Genomic DNA, 15443 nt, shown 5'->3' with positions numbered 1-15443 from the left:
TCGGTCTCAGCCTGCCCTGACCCTTCAAAACCAGACAGCCAATACACAACAGCAAACAGGAAGGCTTAGGCCAGAACATACCTACTTCCCAAAAGTGGTAGTTTTAAACACGGAAGATACAAATAATCGTCTCTAAAAGATGGACGTTCATATTTGGAGATCATACATACTAAATTCAACATACCTATCCTGTTTCAGTAAATTAGGATCATACCAGTTCATACAGTTAATTTACAAATAGGGAGAATTTGCGCTGTGGCACTGAATGGGAGTGGCTCCGCGCCCAGAGCATTTAGCACCAGCAAACACAGGAGACAAAAGCGAAAAATGGAAGGTAGACCCACGCCAGTGGTGCCAAATCTAACAGATATGTTCCAAATCATCTTACAGATGAGATTACAGGTCACAATACACTTTCCACTTGCCCACTCTGACCAAAACAACTACGAATGTAGTCTCGGTACCTATTTTGCTTGTGTTGTAACATTTCACTTTAAGGTGTATTTTTATTGATCTAAATATTATGAGCTCGTAAGTATTGCATTTGGTGTGTGATACCGGTTGCATGGCTGTTGTGCAAGTTATCGATTGTGTACCTAAACATAACTTGCAATTTTAGTGTTTTTGTTTTTTGTTTTACTTAATAACCACCTGCACTTTACTTTTTAAAGTGTTTTTTTGTGAATTTCTGAGGATTTTAAACATACGTTGCAGAGCAAACCCAAACTTCACTTTAATCTTTCTTTTGCAGTGAATTTGGGGGATTTTGTTACCATACAGCACACACACGAGTTCCCTGCACCAACCCCTGCTGCACACAGCCTTTGGGCTTGCACTGCTTAGTTGGGGACAAGGGCTGGCTCTGGCCATGAACTGCACCCAACCCTCTGTGAGAGGCCAAGGCATTGCCACAGGGCCTCGTCTCATATGTAACCAGCCCACCATGGAAGGCCTGCATATGCCTTCAGCCGAGGGCGGTCAGCACTCACAGCCTTCAGCAGAATTAGATACTGAGAAGGCCTCTGGGTCTTGCATCTAACTTGCTGCCGGGGACAAACACCAGCAGCTCAGGGTCTTTTGGCATGGTCTGCAGGGGTTTGCTACATAGCCTGGACAGATGTCCGGCCCTGCTGCAACCCTTCCAGAGGCGGCCAACCCCCACCTGTGCCCATTGGCTAAGCACACCAGTAGTAAACTCAATGCCTTATTATTATTTTTATTTTTTTACAGGATTAGCAAATATTAAGCTGGATTCATAAATCCTGGAAGGTCGGCACAGTCTAGGAAGGATCCAGGACTTGAGAATCCATCGTAGGCTTCGCTAATCCTGTGATAAAAGTACTTTGAAAATATTTTATTGCAAGAAGTCAGTTTGGAGGGGCTTCCTATATGATGCTGTAGAGGTTTGGAGGGGCCGCCCAAATGGGGCTCGGGGTAAGGGTAGGTATAGGACCAGCCTCATTCAAACCTAAATCCGTCCATGAAGAACCTCGGGGCATATTACCAACAAGTAGCGATATTTATCGCTAAATAGGCTTAGCGTCGATTTTTTTTTTTTTTTATCGCTGCCTATCGCTGGATATGTTAGCAGAGAAAACATGCTATTAGCAACGTTTTTCCTCCATTGTGCTAAAATATCCAACTATAGCGGAGAAATGCGTGAATATCGCTGAGAATACAGCGATATTCACGCATTAGCGACGAAATGCTCTTAGCCATGTTATCCACCTCCCATTGGATAACATGGCTAAGAACTGGTCTGAGCAGGTGTTAGTATTTGGAGATATTCGTGCTTGACGCGAATATTTCCGATGCTATGCCTGCCTTGCTAATAGGCGATAGCGACGTTAGCGACTGCTTTCAGTCACTAACTGGTTGGGTACGCCCACTTTGCATGTCATTAGCGATAAACATCGCTGACATGCAAAGTGGGCCCCAAACCGCTCGCTATCGCCTAAAAGCTGTCGCTAACATCAGTTAGCGACAGCTTGCTAATAGGGCGATAATTGCCTATCGCCCCCCCTTGGTAATATGCCCCCTAAATTCCATTATTTATAGGGGTCTATTAATAAATCTGCCAACAATTGAATTCAGCTTTTCCTAATCTTCAAGGCATTCATCAACCTGCCTGTTTCGCGAGCACCCTATCAAATTTGCAAACCTTCTGCAATGAGTTAGCATCTTTCTTTATTAAGTGCAAAACATCTATGGTATTATCTAGCATAATTCTTTACTTAAGAACCCGCCTTTGCTTCCCCCCACCGTAACCCATCACAGACCTCCTCTTGGACATGCTTCAAGCTAATGAAGGAGGAAGATGTAGAATGTGTTATGAAATACCAAATCTGGATTCGCTGACTGCTGTCCGATTGCCGTTCTAAACCAGCTCTCCCCTTATTTGGCCACTGTTATAACTGTATTGTCCAATGTAGTCAAGAATGGTGCCCAACGATTGGAAGTAAGAGGTAGTGATAATACTGCTTTTTTTTTTTCTTTTTTTTTTTTTTTTAAGTCTGGATCCATTTAATTCCAGCAATTAGTTGTGTTACCTTCTTGCAAGCTCTGGATAAGATCTTAGAGACATAGATGTGGTTAGTCAGTTCAGGACATTTTTAGAGGAGGCCAACTTGCTGGGTCAGTGGCAAGCAGTCTTCCAGCCTATCCTAGATGGAGATGTGTAGAAGTGGTCCACGGGGAGATCTCTGCTGTAAATGATGCAGTTGACGATACCTGCTGCCGCCATATACATAAAGGAGCTCAAGAGGGATGTAGATCAGGTCTCCTTCCCCCCACTCACAGTATTACATCACAATATGGACCTGATCCTTTAGCTGAACGTAATACTTTGAATTCCCTTCACCATCATGGGTCACACAAACCTATGTGAGTCATCATCAGCTACAATTATACTGTCTGTTGTAGGGAATCCGTGTTCATATTTCTTAAAACCTGTACTCCGACTCCCCCAGACAATCCCACCAAGTGATGCGAAGTGTCAACAGTGCTAACCTTTTTTATCACTTTTTCTTATCAGTTGACACTTCACCTGGTGGGATTGTCTGGGGGAGATGAGTTCATTGTTCTTGTTTTTTGCTCTCACTTTCCAGACACACCCTGAGTCTGCAGCTCGTAATAGTGTGCCTTGTTAAAAAGTGAACGTTGCTGAGAACCAGCACCAATCCGTTTTCAAAAGAGACCTCAATTTATTTTCCAATTGGATATATTTATAGTTATTTGAGTCTCTGCGGTGAGCAAAGCAAATAAGTGCCAAAGGCAGTGTCCTTGTTTCTAATACTCTATAGCTGATCTCTGTAATGCAGCCACCAGCTCATGTGTACGTGTTTGGATCTTGTGGGTTGTATTCCGTGGTGATTATAAGACAGGGGGCAAAGAAGAAACCACAATGTCAAAGCCAATAGTTCTGGCTTGAATGTGACTTTAGGAGGCACACTGCATTTGTGCATGGCTGTGATGCCTTGTGTTGGTACATTAAAGCCTGACCCATTGGCTTTGCCAAGGCTTGTTAATATTTGTAAAATGTAGGAAGAAAAATAGAATTGTTGTGTTACAGTATTTGGATTCCTTTTACACGCCTCCTTTATTCCTATCCACAGCAATCATGTCCTACACTGTATTTTTAGGTCTCTGCGCTGCATAGAAGGAGACCTTTAGGAATTGATTTGCTTTTTCTGCCCAAAAAATGCACGCTTTCAATGGCAACGAGTGCACGTTTTGTGATTTCCTTGCGGGAGCGAGCTTTGGCGACATCTGTTTGTAATTAACTTTCAAACAGATGGTGCCCCTGCTCGCTCCCGCAAGGGAAACGCTGTGTGTGCCCTCGGCCATCCTCCCGCCTCAGCATCTACAGGCATGCAGGGTTCATATGTATTTTTAATTATCTTGTGCCGTACCCACTTTCACTTTTAATGGAAGGAGGCGCGCTGTCCCAGACTCGCTGGATACCTCACCGCCCCGTCCCCCACACTAAGCAGGAGAAACTGGGCCAGTGGCCCCAGTCACAAACGCCGCCTTGGAGTAAGAACAGAGGTCGCCAACGGCAAGGTAACTGGCACAGGAGCATTCAAATGCCTTTTAAATGCAGCGTGTGCTCTTGAAAAAGCATTTCTTCACCCTGCCGTATCTAAGTTTGTTTCCACTGCTTTCTCCTTTACTGATGGGGATTTCTTCATGAGGTCTGCTTTGTTTTTCCCTCTTGCTCACGTTCAAAGTCTAATGAGGAAAATAAGTTCCGGACTGGTCCCCAGAAAATTGGTGCAGGTGGCCCCCACTGGCAATCACAGTCTACAAATAAAATATGCACCTATCGCCTTACAAGCAATGCCGTACACCGTCCCAAGTGTTCACCTTGCTTGCCTATCAGTTGCAATAATAGATAGGTACATGTTCTCTTCTTTCGCGTGCATGGTCCAGCTTCACACGTATTAAGTTTAAAAAGGTAATGGCCAGTATGTTACTTCAAACCGTGCTGGGTAGTTTCATTCTAGAAGATTCCAGTTTCTAGTTGACTGTCGCTATTGCGAGCGGCGGTTACCCGTGGTTTGTGTTCGCTAGCTGGGGGAGGCAGTACACCTGCTTTTCCCAGGGTTGCAGTTGTGCACTTGCTGCACGTGAAGGAGTCTGGGACCGGAGCTCACCTGCACATTTAACGTCTCTTCCGATCTCCTCTCTCCCAGTTTTTTTTATGGAATTTGGTGTTTCGCGTATCTATGTGGGAGAGGACAGATAACAATGCTATCAAGACCACATTGTCCACTATGCCTTCTCTGTACGCGCTCCAAGTGTTTCATGGCATAACCCGTGCCTGGGGCCACGGGAATTATGCGGCTAAGGGGGACCAAATCATGCAACAGAGATGACTATATAATTCGGCACGACAAAGCACATTATGTAGTACATTGAAACACCCTACTACAGAAGTATGCCAGAGAGTGGGGGCTAGCTCGGCGAATGGCCTTCCACTGTGTGGAAAGGAAAACATTACAGTACTTTTAGTAACTTTTGATCCGAGTGAGCTGTACATTTTTGTTGTTGAAATTTGAAGACCATGCAGCAGATGATGGATTATGTGGCCCATGTGGCAAATCCATAGCTATTCGGAAAAAGCTGCAGCGTCGCATAATTCCAGTGGCCATGGACAGAGTGCAATGGCCCAGCCCCCACCTTCTCAGATGCCCACTGATGAAGTGATGGGGACATTAATAAGATTTTCTTCTCTGCTTCGTCGAAGACATTTCTCTTCCAATAGACGTCTAGGCTAGAGACTACCTTATCCATTCACATGTTTGTTTCAAAGGCTAAAGTTTCTCCCTGCTTCTTAGAGTGCTCAGAAGCCATGTTGAGGTAGTGTGGCGCTGTACAAAAACAATAATAATAAAGGTACAAAACCAATAAAAATAAAGGTTGTATGATGTTACAACGCGATCTTTTAGATCGCGGTACATCACAACACATCTTTTACAACGCAAGTCGTTACCACGACTTGCGCTGTAGGGCGCTGGACTTAGGAATAGTAAGATTTACTATTCCAACACCAGCCTACGTGCAGTAGGGAAGGTGTTGGAATAGTAAATCTACTATTCCTTAGTCTAGAGCGCCCTCCAGCGCAAGTCGTGGTAACGACTTGCGTTGTAAAAGACGCGTGGTAATGGCAGCGCGGTGTTTTGACCGAGTTGTTATGGATGTTCCCCAAAAAGGGATACATTCTCATTGGAAAGCATGTTAGTTCAATACCTGCAGACACCGCTAGGATTTCACTTTAAGTACTCTGTTATTATGTGGGCTCCCTTGAGAAGATGACACGTCCTCAAAGTGACCTCTTAGTGTAGTTAGTGCAACACTGGGACATTGTCCGGATGAAATGTGTGCAGCACTGGGACATTGTCAGGATGAAATCTGTGCAGCACTTCTTGGTGAAACAAAAAAATAATGGGGTTGGTCCGAATCTCAGATGAGGGATGGAGTGGAAAAGAAACCCTACATGCATTTTCCTAAAGATATATGGAGAGGCTGTTTTGACTTTTAAACCGCAATGACCCCTTGAGCAACTATCCCTGGTACTTGCAAACCACTGAAAGCATCTTTTACCCTCTCATCGCCACCTTACGACTCAAAGGCAAGTGAGGCCTGGAGTCCTGCGAAGCGGCAAACAATGTAAAGCGCCTCAAACTCCAACGGTTCAGAAAGTGTCAGATCAAAGGCGCTATATCATGTCTGACATGTCCCACTGTGTTCTGTCAGGTGTTCCATATGCAATTACAATAAGTGTAAATGCAAATCCTTTACATTGTGGTTGCCCTGAAATCCTTGTATGAATCCGGCCCTCTACTTCCGTGTTGGACACCCACCATCCCTCTGGATGAAGAGACCAGAGAACTTGGCAAACAGCTGCAAATCAAACGAGTGATTTCCACAGCACTGGAACATACGCCTAAATGTGATTTTGTGGACTGTAATCACAAGATACATTGCTACTCTTGTACGTGAGGCATAAGTTACGTTTAGGCAGGGTGTTTGTCGGTGCCGGGTAGTTTAGCACATTACTGCATGAGGTGTGAATTAAATACACCACAACAACCAGAACACAACGCGCCTGGAGCGACCTGCCTCAAACACCCCACATCCCACCACCGTGTGGTCACTGTCAAGCACACGAGTCCAGAGGTCTCCCCAGAGAGGCAACGGTGGGGGAGACACATGACACAACGCAAACTAATCCTGTCAAAGGTAAAGTGAAGGACTTCTCTGGAGTGCGGAGGGCTGTGTCTGTTGTAAAATTAAGATGTAGTGGCTGAAAGATTGCATACTTGTCACAGATTTCTACACGTTGTAGCTCATGAAGTAATCATTATTCAATGACCTTTAAACAGGGCTTGCAGGGGTACTAGCCTGGGCCTATTTGCATTAATATTAATTAGTCCCCAGTGGCTCCCCCTCATCCTCCAGCCCCACCCCCTTCATTCTTCGCTCTGGAAATGTGTGGCGGGAGGGAAGGGGCTTGTGTTTAGGGGTGACAATAGCCTCTCCCATGGACGTGGAGGGGGTTTAATGGCAGCTCTTTCATTCAGAGAGTTGTAGTCTTGCATTGCTTATACTACACTGACAGCCAGCTGCCCATTGCATGGTGGTATTGGTGGTGTGATACTGGCACTTCTGATGGGAAGGTCATGGTGGAAGTGTTCCTGGTGGTGGTAGCAGTACTCATGATGGTGTTGTGTTTTTCTGGTGGTGGTAGTGTACTTTTTGTGGTGGGTGGTACTGGTGGGTGTGGCGGTTGGTAATGGTACTGATGGATTGGGTACTGGTAGAACTGATGATACTAGTGGCGGTTGTGGTCCTGGTGATGGTAAGGATGTTCCTTGTCGTGGTGTGTTTGTTCTGACAGTGTCATTAATTGTTGTGGTACTGGTGATCGAGTGTTAGTACTGGTAGTGGTACAGGTGGTTGCTGTGGTACTCGTGGTGGTATTGATGGGGTGGTACTTGTGGTGATGATACTGGATATAGTGTCAATCAACCCAGCTGTAGTGCTGTATGTGCTGATGGTGGCGGAACTGGTGGTAGTGTTTCTGGTGGTGATAGTCGGAGTAGTGGTCATATTGGTACTAATGGGGGTAGCATTGGTGCTGGTGGTGCAGGTAATGTCGGCCTTTGCCAATTCCAAGTTGATCCAACACAGTAGACAAATCAGTCGTGCATACTCCGTTTGGGTGACTGTCACTTTTTCTGCAAATGCAATGCTCCAACCCCCATCTATACTACTATTATAAAGAGAGAACTGTGTCCTTTGAGCCAGGTAAACTCGAAAACTACACCACCAATCCAAACACTCAATACATCTTTGGAAACCTCAGGGCAAGCAGAAGGACATAGGCTATATAAAAATAAAAAATATACGTTCTTGAAAAAATTTAGGAATAAAAGAAAGTAGTCCCTTGCAAGTAGTGCCGGCCGCAACGTGCGTGATGACATCAGGGAAAGCGGGGAGGAGCGGCGTTCAGGAGCTCATTCTGTCTCCCCGTGAAGAGCTGAGCGGATCCACTTATAAATCCATGCCTTCATTTTGTGTTGCGGTGGATGGGGGGCCTCTGACCGGGCTGGATTTGATCATGTGTGGCTGCAACAGGTGGGGCAGCTGCGTGCGTGTGTAACCTTTTTTAAATTCCACCGCCACGTAGCCAGCCGCCTTATCATCAGGAAGCACACACGCACCGGAAACGGCAGTCCAGCACTATTATTTAAAGCCGGAGCGTGTCATGAAGTGTGCAGCGCCAGATCTCTGGTAGGTATTTCTGCAATCAATGTCCCGTTTTATTGGCAGACACAACTTTTCTGAATAAAAAAGCAGACACTTTTCATGTACCAGAGATGCTTTCTCCGCATCAGTGTTTAGTTACGGCACTTAACTTCATGATTTAGAGTGACCCCAACTTTCACTTTTACATTGTCCCTGCTGCTGTGTCTCCCTTAATGAGGAGAGCACGCTTGACCAGATAGGATGTTTAGAGTTTTAAGCAGCCAGGGAGCAGCTAACAGATTTGCAGCCATTGCCATGCCTTCTGGCCAAGCCCTTTTTACTTTGCATTGTAGGGGTTTTATTCCTTTAGCCCTTAGACATTGTTAAATGTATTCCGTGTGCGTGCTCTCTCCTCCCTCTCCCGCTATTAAACTCCGGTACGGGCCGGCTCATTAACTATCATTTCGCAGACCAGGCCCAGTAATATTTACCGAGTACACTGCGCTGTGGTATCTATGTCCATTCACAGATGATTATCTGTTGATCTCTATGCCCTGGTGGGGTGCTTGGAGGTGTGCTGGGTCTGGGTGCACGGATGCATATGTGTTTCATTGTAGTCCTGCATTGGTGCCCGTTTGACTGTTTGCACGCACATCAGGCAGCACGTCTATGTGTAGATGTGGGCATTTTTGTTGTTGGTCTGTGTTCATGCATTAAATGCGTTGAACCATCTTGCTTCTCTTCCTGCTCCTCGCACAGGGTTATTATCCTCTTACACATTATTCCTTCTCACGTGCCCCTTCTATGTTTCACACAGGACGTTCCCTCCACTTCTCTCTGCCCGCCGCCTCCCTGCATTGACGTGGGCATTAGCATCGGGGGCACAGATGATAGGGTGCCTGTGCATGGCACGCTAGCAGAGCAGATATGAAGCGATGACAGCAGGGTCTACACAATAAGACGGAGCCAGCATAGCAGGGAGCAACCATTACAGGGGCCAGAACTCGGAGCTTTGCAGCGGACAGAGACATCACTCTAAGAGAGGATCTGTACATTACAGGCAGCAGCGGAGCATGACGGGCAAAAAACATTAACGTAGGAAAGTAAAGTCACATACAGCATGCATGCAGAAATAGATGCACTAAGACCACTGCGTGTACACAGGACATACATGAAAAGAAGCATAGACTCCCATGGACTCACAAATGAAATGGAGCCGTGTCTGTACACCTAGACAGCAAAGTAGCTGTAAATGCCACTTGCACCAATTCAAGTCACATGCAGGCACAAATTGGCAGCACATGCAGGCACACATACATTCTGCACCCGTAGAAATACTGCATACAAGCGTACATACATACACAAAAAGCGCCACAGACATTAGGGTGTTGTGGTGGGGGGAGAAAAAAACGATGGGTGAAACAATTTATTTTTTGCATTGTTGAGAGGAAGGGGTAAACTGCCAGAGACAGTAGAGAGAAATCAAGAGACAGACAGAGAGTGAAAGAGGGTACAAAGAAGAGAAAGGCAGACCTAAAGACATAGGGATGTAGCTAGAGATAAAACAACAGAATACAGGCCTAGAAAGAGAGAAATACAGATACTTGGAGATAAGGTCAATGGAAAGCAAAGAGAAAAGAGACACAGAACGCGTCCGTAGACCAAAATGTCATGCCTGGTGTGTAATGGAACTAAACTGGGTGTAATTGATAACATAAGAGAGAGAATAGATAGATAAATAATGCAAGAGAGATGAAGCAAAATTTAAAGAAAGATGTAGAGCTAGAATGAGAGAGAGGAGAGAGAGGAGAGAGAGAGAGAGAGAGTGTGTGGGAGACAGAAGTAATGGATTGTTAGAGAGAACGAGAGAAGGGGGTGAAACAGAGGGAGATGGAGCTAAGCAGAGCCAGAATGAGAGAGTGTGGCAGAAAGAAAGAGGGGTATAACAATTCGTTGAGCTAGAGCGAGAAGAAGAGGGACATGGGAAGTAAGACAGATAAAGGTCTGAGCATACGTACAGTTATCTATCTATACTACTATTATAAAGAGAGAACTGTGTCCTTTGAGCCAGGTAAACTCGAAAAGTACACCACCAATCCAAACACCCAAGACATCTTTGGAAACCTCAGGGCAAGCAGAAGGACATAGGCTATATAAAAATAAAAAATATACGCTCCTCAATAAATTTAGGAATAAAAAAAAAGTAGTCCCTTGCAAGTAGCGCCGGCCGCGACGTGCGTGATAACATCGGGAGCGCGGGGAGGAGCAGCGTTCAGGAGCAAGAGGAGCTGTGGACAGGCGAGGAGGAGCGGCGGAGCAGTGTAGCGGTAAACTCAGCAGCGCGGGGAGGAGCGGCGGCTGAGGTAAGTGATGCAGCCGCGGGTGCGCACTAAGGGACAGGCGTGGGCCATGAGTGCTCGCAAGCCTTTTACTCAAAGTCGGGACGTCGGGGGAAACAGCGGACAAGAGCCGCTGGTGCGCACCGAGGGACGGGCGGAGGGACGGGCGGGGGCCATGAGTGCTCTGAAGCCTTTTCCTCAAAGTCGGGACGTCGGGGGGGAACAGTGGACACGAGCATGGGCAGAAGCGGCCAGGACCAACAAAACCAGAGCAAGGAAACACTGTAAGTACGCTCTGCTGCTCCCGGCCACTCTGCTGCGCCTCTCCTGCTGCGATGCTGCCCCCAGCCACCTTCTGCCCCGGGCAACGCCGGGGCGGGCTGCTAGTATAGTATACTGGGGTCGCTTACCTATAACCTCGAGTGTGAAGTCTTAGTCCCTCCTAGGTAGAGCCAGATCAAATGTGTGGACCTCCTCATGAATGAATGAAATGAATGAATGAATATAAAACTTTTAAAGCGCAAACTTAGCCCGAAGGCATCAAGGCGCTGCAGACAGGATCAGTATATCAAAGTTCACAAATTACTAAAACAAGGAATAAGGGAGATGAGGGCTAGAGCAAGAGAAAAGCCAGGTCTTCAAAGATTTCCTAAAGGCAGAATGTGATTCCAAATTGGAAATTGAGAGAGGAAGCAAATTCCAAAAGTTGGCGCCCAACAGCGATAACGCCCTCCCACCTCCCCTTCCTCCCCACTCCCTCCACCCCCTCCACCCCACCCCCATCTGGCTTTCCTGAATCTAGACACTGTTACCCAATTCCTACTGGCAGATCTAAGGTTCTTGCTCAGGATATATCTGTGAAACAGTTTATTAATGCCTTCAGCACCTCTGTTGTGCAAGGCCTTGTGTACCATACACAGCGCTTTAAACACAATTGTCCTCCCAAGTGGGAGCCAGTGAAGGCTCCTAATGGTGGCTGGGACCGAATGAAATTTAGGAAGACCCATCACCCGCCTAGCCGCTGCATTCTGCACCAGTTGGAGTTTATGCAGGAGCCCCCCATTTATTCCTAAATAAAGGGCATTGCAGTAATCCAACCTGGATACCACTCATCCTCCTCAAAGATACAGACCGTCTCGAGCAACAAGCTGCTGGTGTGATTGGGTCTAGATTAGCGTGGTCAACCACATTACATTCTTAACGCCACTGATGTTCACCACACATAGTTTCGACAATATCTTTGGGCATCATGCAGGTCACCCAATTTCTACCACGTAGAACACACTACGATCAATGTCCCTCCAACCATCTGAAAGGAGCCATTGAACCTGATGCAAATTGCAGCTTTTTCAAAGGTATGAAGTGCTAGACATGGTGCAGTGCAATACTCTAAGCTGTAGACCTATGCAGATGTTGCTTGGGTGTCAATCAAAAAACGATGACTATGACAATTTGTAAATGCAGAATTGGATTTGTAACCTAGTCATGAAGAGGTATGTGATCACTGTCCATGTGATTACTGCTTTCTGAGGTTTGCAAAACTCAAATAGGGTCTGTGAACTCTGGGTTGCCACTTACATTTTCTAAGGAGGGCATTTTTGTCCACTCTGGATCTCCCTTGAAGTTCCCTTGTTTGGGGTGTTGACTCTTTTTCCCCTACAAGCCCCCTGCAAATATATTCTGTAAAATAGGATTGGAGGGGTGATTGGAAGTCCCTTCACATTGCTTAATAGCGGCAACACAGTTTTGACCCAATGTGGTTGCATATGTTTCCCCCAATGACAATTGTTTGAGGTTCATAACGTTTTCAAACACATTATATGCATATAATTGATTTGCTAAGCATACTGTTAAATATTAAATTTTTTCCACAACATACTGATAAGATTGTCACCATTTGGCTCTGGGTACTTGCCAAATGTGTTGTCCAATTGTCCACAGTTTTTTTTCTCTGTGTGTAAAGAGTTGCCTAATCCCTTCTCCACCCAAATGAGTGTCTGGTATTAATAACATCTGCAACTTACAACGCATTGAAACTGTGCCTGCATTTGATATAAATCATTTTTTTATAGAATTACTACTATTAAGAAAATATGTATAAACTGTTAACTGGTACCTTTCCATGTTCCTCTTTACAGAAAAGTGGGTTGCTGAAGAAAGGCTCCGTGCTAGTGGCTGATAATGTCATCTGGCCCGGTGCGCCGGAATTCCTCCAGTACGTTCGCACAAGTGGGCGCTACGACTGCACCAACTACCCCGCCCATGTGGAGTACTCGAAGAAGGAGGACGCCTTGGAGAAAGCGGTGTTCAGGGGAGGAGGGCCTATTAGCTGCCTTCTCCTGTGATGTGGTTGTGGTGTTTGTTGTTCCTTGTGCCTTTTATGCGGGTTGAAATGATGTCGGAGCCTATGATGGCAGCAGAGGACCTCTGGTTTTCAGTAGTGTCCACCTCATCACCCCTGAGCTGCTGTATTTATTTGTAAATAAATTCTCTTTGGATGTCCTTAGATTCAAGTTGTTCTTCTAGGTCTGATCTTCGCCACTGTAATAGAATAGTATAGTCAAGTCAAATTTGTATTGTATAAAATTATTAAAATTATTACAAAATGCATTTGAATCATTGTTAAAAATAATAAAACATGTTTAAATGTTAACTTTTAGAATCTGTAGGCCATACAAATAATAAAATGTCATATGTTTCAATTTGGTACTATGGTCCCCTGTACCACTTGCTGTAGGAGAGATTGTGCTTTCATCATGTATTTAACCCCCCTGCAAGCCAACATAGGAGATGATCCGTCTAGCCATCGAATTACAGCTTGCTTGTATGTCCGAATGTTCAGTTTGTTAAAAATGTTCTTTAAAAGCCGTCTCCTCAAATCCTTAAGCGCTGGGCAAACACATAGTAAATGAATTGAATTAATGTTTAATTTTGATATCCACATAGACGACAAAAGGGGCAGTGTGACTACCTTTCCAGGATGGTAACAAGCCCTTTGAAAATTGTAGGCCCAGTCGATGTTCTATGTGTCTTTGTTTTAGTAGCCTATTAAAGTGACTTTCCAGATAAGTCTGCGGCTTTATCCCGGAATATGAGTTTATCACGGTCCACCCATGTCGTTGTTTTGCGGTACTTGTTTTATCTTCCAGATACGATTCCCATTTGACCGAGTTGTTTGTAATTTTGTCGAAGCTATTTCTATCTGGCGTCATGTCCCATGTTGCTTCCATTCCTATACAGTTCAAGGATTGTGACAAGAAGTCTCCCCAACTGTTTGGCACGTGCTGTTTCTGCTGGGTGGCGATTTCTTTCCAACACAGGTTGTCCAGTGTGCTCTCTTCTGACATGCGTATTTTATGATAGAGTTTTACGAATGTTCCTATACTGCAAAACTTCTGATTCAGCAGGTGATATTCTAAACGAACCTGCGCCGATTATGCTGATTTTGGGAGGTTTAGAGCTGCCTTGTATACCTTTGTTTGTAAGCTGTTTAACAGCCCCGCCTCTTTGCCACACCAGGTCACAAATGCGTATGACAAGGTGAGTAGGGTTTGCGCTTTTTTCACTTTCAGCAGGTGTGTATAATTTGGGCAGCTTAGTTTTTTTTGTAATTGCTGGTATGCGTAGATCAGGGACTGTGCTTTTGCCTTTAGATCTATTTTGTATTCTTTGTTCATTGGGCCTCGCCCCAATTTCAGACCTAGGTACTTGTATGATGCTTCCTCCTTTATTGGGGTGTTGTTTGCGTACCATATAAATGTTGGCTTTTTCGGGTCCACGATGCGGACCACTTTGGTTTTGTCTTTGTTCAGTTCCAAGAATTCGTGTTCCAAATAAGTTACCAAATTGTTGATACTCCTTTGCAGGCCTATTGGCGTTTGACTCAGAACAACAATGTCATCCGCATACTGCAGGAAGGGGATTGGGATTTTTGACAGGTATAGTGGATGGCCTTCCCCGACCTCCATGTGACTGACGATGTCTGCCATATAAAGGTTGAATAAGCTTTGGGCCAGTACACAGCCTTGTTTAAAACCCTGTTGTGTTCTAATTTCGGCCGTGATGCTGCTACCGTCTGCCAATTTAACTTGTGCCCAGGTGTTAGTATACAAGCTTATAATTGCCTCCAGTAGCTTCTTCGGGAGGCCCCATGCCCTTAATTTTTCCCATAATCGGGTTCTGTTCACCCTGTCAAAAGCTGCTCGGAGATCAATAAAACAAGCATACAGTCTCGTCTTCCTTTTTTCTGCTTTTTCCTTCAGGAGAGCCAGGGTTATCAAATGTGTTAGTGTGCCGGTCCTTGGCCGGAAACCCGTTTGGAACATTGGTATTATATTTGTATCTTCCATCCAGTCTTGAAGGTGTGACAGTAAGCATTACTCATATAGTTTTATGGGCCTTTTAATATCAGCTAATGAGGATGCATTGAACCGATTGCAGGTGGTCCAAAACACGGCGGCTAGATTAATTCTTAATGCCCCCACAAGAACTCCGTCTAAACCCCTCATGAGGGAGCTCCATTGGCTACCAATACGGCAACGTATTAAATTTAAAATTTGTTGTACAGTGCACAAATTCCTCTTTGGAGATGGCCCCAAATATCTTGCTCAAAAATTTCATTTATACAAACCGGATCGTCTTCTACGATCTAGCAACCAACTTCTACTGGAAACTCCATTAATTAAGAAGACCAGACAAGGGGGTCGTGCCCTATCACTTATAGGACCGACTCTGTGAAACAAACTTCCCATCAGTCTCAGATAAATCACCAACCACCTCTCCTTTAGGAAAACCTTAAAAACACTTCTGTTCCAAGAAATATAATGTATGTATGTATGTATGTATTGGCAT

The 15443-nt window shown here is 45.2% G+C and overlaps 1 protein-coding gene across 2 annotated transcripts in view; it reads left to right on the top strand.

The window, feature by feature from the left end:
• Positions 1 to 13246, top strand: part of LOC147666128 (catechol O-methyltransferase-like) — a 61391-nt gene extending 48145 nt beyond the window's left edge. The window contains exon 4 of one of the 2 annotated variants that reach the window (XM_086949281.1): positions 12731 to 13246. In XM_086949281.1, the coding sequence (XP_086805407.1) occupies positions 12731 to 12937 (207 nt within the window). In that variant the 3' untranslated portion in view covers positions 12938 to 13246. The remainder of the gene's footprint in view (positions 1 to 12730) is intronic. The other variant, XM_086949280.1, reaches the window with a different exon arrangement.
• The last annotated feature ends 2197 nt before the right edge of the window (positions 13247 to 15443 follow it).

Source organism: Lissotriton vulgaris, unplaced genomic scaffold (assembly GCF_964263255.1).
Source record: "Lissotriton vulgaris unplaced genomic scaffold, aLisVul1.2 SCAFFOLD_1952, whole genome shotgun sequence".
In the NCBI taxonomy this organism is placed as follows: domain Eukaryota; kingdom Metazoa; phylum Chordata; class Amphibia; order Caudata; family Salamandridae; genus Lissotriton; species Lissotriton vulgaris.
The sequence above is the reverse complement of the archived record's forward strand: the minus strand, read 5'-3'. Positions and strand labels throughout refer to the sequence as shown.